The sequence below is a fragment of the Sphaeramia orbicularis genome, chromosome 16 (genome assembly GCF_902148855.1).
Source record: "Sphaeramia orbicularis chromosome 16, fSphaOr1.1, whole genome shotgun sequence".
NCBI lineage: Eukaryota > Metazoa > Chordata > Actinopteri > Kurtiformes > Apogonidae > Sphaeramia > Sphaeramia orbicularis.
Window position 1 is genome coordinate 10,119,615 of NC_043972.1, and position 6,852 is coordinate 10,126,466.

The window sequence follows — 6,852 nt, forward strand, 5'->3', positions numbered from 1 at the left end:
CTCCGCCAAGGCAGATCCCCCCACCCCCCCAATCACCACCAAAATTTAATCATTTCTTCCTTGTGCCAGTATCAACATTTCCTGAAAATTTCATGAATATCCATCCATAACTTTTTGAGTTATCTTGCTAACAGTCAGAAACACCCTGATAAAAACATAATCTCCGCCGTTACACTTGGCGGAGGTAAATATCGTGCTTGTTACCAAATAATATAAGAACAGAACTAGACAAGAAAAGCACTCGGAGAACGCAGACCTCCGCCAAGACAGATCTGTTGCCCCCCTCCCCATCACCACCAAAATTTAATCATTTCTTCCTTGTGCCAGTATCAACATTTCCTCAAAATTTAATCCAAATCCGTCCTTAACTTTTTGAGTTATCTTGCTAACAGACAAACCCCGATGAAAACATACCCTCCGCCATTCCTTGGCCGAGGTAAATATCATAATAACCTATAGTGACAACTCCATTTTTCTGGGTTCAACTGGACTAGTTTTGCTCTTTTGAAGCAAAACTAGTCCAGTTGAACCTCGAAGACCTACCGAGAACAACAATGACCTGCATGGGCAAATGAGAAACTGAATGAGAAACTGTTCTTATTTTAGTTCCAAACTCCACATTTTTAACAATATTGTGATTGTTACCAAATAATATAATGATATAACTAGAAAAGCACTCGGAGAGCGCAGACCTCCGCCAAAGCAGATCACCCCCCCACCCCCCACAACCACAATTTACTAATTTGTTCCTTGTGCCAGTATCAACATTTCCTGAACATTTCATCAAAATCCGTCCATAACTTTTTGAGTTATCTTGCTAAAAGACGAACATAACCTGCGCTGTTCCTTGGTGGAGGTAAATATCATAACCTATAAACAGTGACAACTCCATTTTTCTAGGTTCAACTGGACTAGTTTTGCTCTTTTGAAGCGAAACTAGTCCAGTTGAACCTCGAAGAACTACCAAGAAGAACAGTGACCTGCATGGGCAAATGACAAACTGAATGAGAAACTGTTCTTATTTTAGTTCCAAACTCCACATTTTTAACAATATTATGCTTGTTACCAAATAATATTTAATATAATAATTAATTGAATGTTTTTTAATGCATGAAAAAACAAAGAAAAAAAGTTGTCATTATTTACAGGTTATGATGCTATTACTTTACTGGTCCGGCCCACTTCAGATCCAATTGGGTTGAATGCGGCCCCTGGAAGAAATCAGTTTAACATCCCTGCCCTACAGTATGTTCACTTTCTCATATCCTCACCCAAACACCTTCTACTGTACGTTAACTTTCTCGTAAGGTAACAAATGATGACTTTGTTAAAAACTAGGTCTCATCACTCACTCAAAAGGCCCTTTGAAGAGACTGGAGGTGTCACATGACAGACCAGATCCACCCTATAAAGGTGGATCTTACCAGTAGTGAAGTGTGTTTTCATCACAATCACTGCTCGTGTGCAGAACTGACCTTTCTTTGCAAAGACACAAAAACCTTGTCAGCCGGCAGAAGTCTCCATTTCATTATCCACCAGCAGCAGAGCAAAATTTCCACAACACAGTACATGCTACATTTCACTTCTTCAGTTTGATTTTGTCAGTTTTTAAAGAAATACTGCCTCGACTCGTGTCAAAAGTGCAGGCGTTTCACAGACTGTTGAACTCACTGTCAACTGGAATGTTTGCCATCTGGTTCATGTTAGCTGCAGCACCGCCTCAGGAATGAGCCTGCACCTAGAGCGGGGTTTTTTTTGTTTTGTTTTTTTCCCTGTATGTGTGGCCCTGAACTCTCCCATCAAAGCCTCTGAATCACATTCCTCAAATTTATGATTAAAGGCCTCCAGTCCAGACAGATACCAGCAATCGAGACGCATTTTATTCAGCTGATTATCTTCACAGGAGGGCAAAAAAAGAAAGAAATCACATCCACCTACTAAATCCAAAATGCAAAGTGCACTATAATCATCATCCAGAGGAGGCGTACATCACAAATTCACATGTTAAAAAAGACACTACGGAGCCCCTTTGGTGACATGTGAGGAAAACAATATTAATGCATGGCCATAAGTTACTAGCCTGACTCTGTGTATCATTCGTTCTTTTTATATTCAACTGAAAATCCACAATTGGAAAATGAAAAAATGACTCATTTCATTATTCATGTACAAATCACAAACCAAAAAACAATTAACCACTAGCTTTTGTTTTGTTTCTGAAAAGAAAATCCAATTACCAAAACATACACTGACCCAATGTTGACATTTTTGATATCCGATTTGGTCTGACCCGGAAGTTACTGACTTCTTCATGTGTTGTTCTGGACAGTCGTGGGTTTGCTAGTACTCTGCCTAATGCATTCTGTGATAATGGAGAATGTGGTGTTATTCAGAGGCAGCAAATGTGTTACTCTGAAGGAGGACGACATGACAACTGGAAAAATCATCAGGATTTTCCAGGTATTGTTGTTTTGTCTAATACAGTGTTTCCACGGTAACCAATCTAAGTAGAAGACACTTCATGTAACACACGAAGAGGTCAGTAACTTCCAGGTCGAACCAGATCAGATATAAAAAATGTCAACATGAAGCCCCACATTTGGTCCATTTGCTTATTTCCAATTTTTAATTTGTGCATACAATCGAAACAATGAAAAACAACTCATTTTTTGGTTCTTGACTTGTACATGAATAATGAAATGAGACATTTTTTCATTTCCCGATTGTTGATTCTCAATTAAATGTGAAAAGAACAAATGATACATGGATTACTATGCTATAAAGTAATCTCGTAGATAAATTGTCTAGTGGTCATGCATTAGTCGTAACTTGTGGTCACGCATGAATATGTTTTTTCCTCACGTGTCACCAAAGGGGCTCCGTAGAAACCAACTCAGAAACAAGCATTTCTCTGCAACGGATGCATAATGAGAAGGATGCAACAACCTGCGGTTAATGTTCTACCGTCCCATACAGTCCCTCATGGTTAAAAATCAATGTACTCCGATCTGTTTATCCATTTAGGAAAAGTAAAAATATAACATAACGCTCATTCAGACCGTCTAGAATCCATCTGATTCTCAGTCCATGCAATGTTACTCGGAATTAAAAAAACAATGCAGTTGGAGGTCGCAGCTGCCGATACTCGTACAGGACATGCGGCAGTGGTTGGAGGGAGGTTGTGGGTAATCAGGAGCTGAAGGGAGAAAGGGAAAGGGGAGGAAGACTCATGCAAATCTTAGTAGTAAAGTCCTTTTTTCATCTCACTGCAGGGTCCCTTAGGCGGCGTCACGTCCTCATAAGTCCAGGTTGACGCTGAGGTTGGCCAAACGTGCATCATATGAGTTGACCTCGTACCTGTAGTGGTACCCCTCCATGTGGTCCCTACAAGCGTCCCTGATGTTATTTATCCACCGCTTGATGCCCCGTCTGTTCAGATACAGAACCAGGATGAAGATGACCCCGATCAGCGCCAGCACCAGCCCCAGGAAAACGTAGGAAGTCTCCAGCACGTCCTCCATGTCGCCGGGACACTTGAGCTGAGTCTGCTGAACCTGCAGCAGCGACCGGCGCCTCAAGCCCTCGGGGTCTCCGCAGGTCATGCTCTGGATGTCGGCCACCTGAGTGGAGTTCTTCAGCCAGTCCAGCAGGTCGTCGATGAAGCAGTCGCAGCGCCAGGGGTTCCCCGCCAACCGGATCAGGAGCCCGGACTTGTTCTTGAACTCCATCAGGGTGGAGGTCGGAAGGTTCCTCAGGCCGTTGTCCCTCAGGTCCAGGTCCTGCAGCGGCGGGACCCTCAGAGTCCCGTTGGGGATGGAGATGATGGAGCTGTTCTGCAGGCTCAGGTTGACCAGGTTGGGGAGGCTGGTGAAGACGCCGACCGGAAGAAGCACCAGGTCGTTGTTGGACAGGTCCAAGGCTGTCAGATGCACGTGGTGTCCGGTCTGAAGGAAGCTCAGGGCCACATCCACGAAGGAATGATTATGAAAAGACCTGCTGAGGTTTAACACTTGCAGTTTGTTATCAGCTGGAAATGCTCTGTCACTGAAATTCTGGATGTTATTGTTGCTCAAGTCCAGACGCATGAGCCCGGGCAACTTGTCAAACACCATGGCATCCACATACTCCACGTCATTTCCACTGAGATACAGATCTGTTAACTGGTCCAGGCGGGTTGGGAAAGAGTCCACACCGATCCGGGAAATGTTGTTTCCTGTGACGAAAAGGAATTTAGTGTTGGTCGGTAAAGAATGTGGAATCTGGTCCAAATCCTGGTTCTGGCATTTCACTGTTTGTGAGAAGCAGAAGCATTTATCCGGGCAGCCTTGACAGGTCGCCAGGAGCACAAGGAGGAAAAAAAGTAACTGAAAGATCCCGTACTTTTGGAAATCTCCGCGTCTACATCCGCCCCATGTGCTCAACAGCCGCATCTTGTCCCGGATCAATCTGGTTTTTTACGCGCAACGATCCAAATTCCAAAGCAGTCACCCGCTTCTCCACCGAGGGGAAACTTTTCAGCTCTTAAATCCCCACCTTTATCCTTCTGAAAACTGTCCTCATGTCCGGCGCAGACTCTGTAAAAACTACCTCCAGACCATCCTCATCCTCATCTTCACCGCAGTCGCTCTACATTTCCATGCGCATAAAAGGCGAAACTTCAACTTCTGCTCGTTTTGCTCTTCCACAAATCTGTAGAAATAGAAGAAAGTGGGATGTTTTCCAGGTCTGGATGCACAGAAAAAGAGATGTGGATGTACAGTCGGTGGTCGGAGACAACTTACAGCTTCCGACGCGGACAATGGTCTTTCCAAAGGTGCCATAAATTCGCTCCGCTCCTCCGTCCTCCAACCGGTGGGAGACCAGACGAGAAGACTAAACACAGCAGCAGCAGCAGAGGCACAGTGCAGCCCATTGAACATTGGGACCATACCATTCTGCAGCAGAAGGGGGTGAGCACACAACTCATACAAGTTCCACTCACACTTTGGTTTTATATCCTTCCTTTCACTGTGCGGAATGATCTTAGACGCGTTAAAGCTCGTGCGTAAAATCGTTTATTTCTAAGCGGATCCAAACATTAAACCATGACCTAATTGTCCCCAAAGACCTGCAGGTTACCAGGGCTGATGATGTGAAAATACAGCTCAGGGACCTCTAAGGGGTCCCACAGGGATCCGAGACAGGAAGGTGGTGTCAAACATACGGCCGGCGGACCAAAACCGGCCCTCCGAAGATTCTAATCCGGTCCGGGTGTAAAAAAAAAAGAAAAGAAAAAAAAAAAAAGAAAGAAAGAAAGAAAGAAAACACTCTGAAAATATTATATTCAGATTCAGATTTATTAATTGTCATTCAATAAAAACATCCCAAATGCTTTTAAGGAATGAAATAGCAAAATGCACAGCATGAAATAAAAACACAGGAAAAAAATCCCCAAAACAACCCATATATATGATAAAATATTAACAACTGCACTAAAATAAATAAATAAATAAATAGTAAAGATAAAATAAAAAAAAGAAATATTGCATGATGGAGGGGTCACTATTGCGCCTATTATTGCACACACTGTATTTCACTTCACCCCCTCAACTTTTGTTAAGCAGTCTAATGGCTGTTGGATAAAAACTATTTAAAAATATGGCAGTTTTGCACCTCAGGCTCCGGAAGTGTTTTCCTGAGGGCAGGAGGGAAAACAGTTTGTTGAAGAACAATACCCCTTTATTAACCCATAAACAGCCAGTGGTACTTTTGTGGTAGTTCCCAAATTTTTTTTTTGTGTCTATATTTAATATTTTTTAAGTGATTTGTCACCACTGATTATTAAATAATCCTCTGTATTTTGCATTTTACCAGTAAAAATCATGTATTTTCCCCAATATTGAATGTACTTATTACTGTTATTAATTATTTTAGGAGAAGGGTGGGAGTTTATAAGTTATGCTTCCTCTCACTCCTTTTCGAATATGTACTATATGTCTTATGTTTAAGTGTTTTGTTTATTTATTTTCTTCTGTTTTGACATACATATTCAAAATAATAATGATAATAATAATAATAATAATAATAATAATAATAATAATAGATTAGATTTATATAGCGCTTTTCTATGAACGCATACTCAAAGTGTGTACAGTGCATCAATCAATCATTCAATCAGTCAATCAGTCAAACTTATGATATAAAAGTTCATAAAAGCTCAGATTAAACTTGAGGGTTATTATTCAGTATTCAGTCAAATATATCAGTAATTGAACATAAACTCAGTGTGTCCATCCACAGACCCAGAGCTACTTTTATGTCAGTTCCCAAATTAATGTTTCTCTTTTAAGTGATTTATCACCATTTATTATTAAATAATCATCTGTATTTGGCATTTTTCCAGTAAAAATCAGGTATTTTCCCGATATTGAATGTACTTATTACTGTTATTAATTATTTTAGGAGAAGGGGTGGGAATTTATAAGTTATGGTTCTTCTCACTCCTTCTCGATAGTAGGTTCTCTCAATATGTGTCACTCATTTTAAAGACGTTTATTCTGCCTTTCTCGTTCGCATTTCCAATAATCGTGCATTTTTCAACAAGACGTGCAGTGACCTGTCAATCAACTGGGGTGGACCTGACACCTGAGGAGGTGTCCAATCAGTTTCCAGATGTGGCTGGTGCTAGTTAGCAATATTTTCCTCAGCACAACCCGCCCTACTCTGCCTGTGATTGGCTCATCAGTCCTCATGCCTAAAGCTAACCAATCTAATCAGTAAAGGCAGTGAGTACTAACCAATTAGAAGCAGAGTAGGGCGGGTCATGGGTTCACCATCCTAGGGGAAAACATGGGTAATTTAGCTCAGATACTA

The 6,852-nt window shown here is 41.6% G+C and overlaps 1 protein-coding gene across 1 annotated transcript; it reads right to left on the reverse strand.

Annotated features, from left to right (window-relative positions):
* Positions 1–2,277: 2,277 nt before the first annotated feature.
* Positions 2,278–5,013, reverse strand: tpbg (trophoblast glycoprotein). The gene is made up of 2 exons (XM_030157119.1): positions 4,782–5,013; positions 2,278–4,689 (listed from the first exon to the last, which is right to left on the reverse strand). Exon 2 carries the CDS (start codon positions 4,428–4,430, stop codon positions 3,297–3,299), a length of 1,134 nt encoding a protein of 377 aa, XP_030012979.1. The 5' UTR covers positions 4,431–4,689; positions 4,782–5,013; the 3' UTR covers positions 2,278–3,296.
* Positions 5,014–6,852: the final 1,839 nt, after the last annotated feature.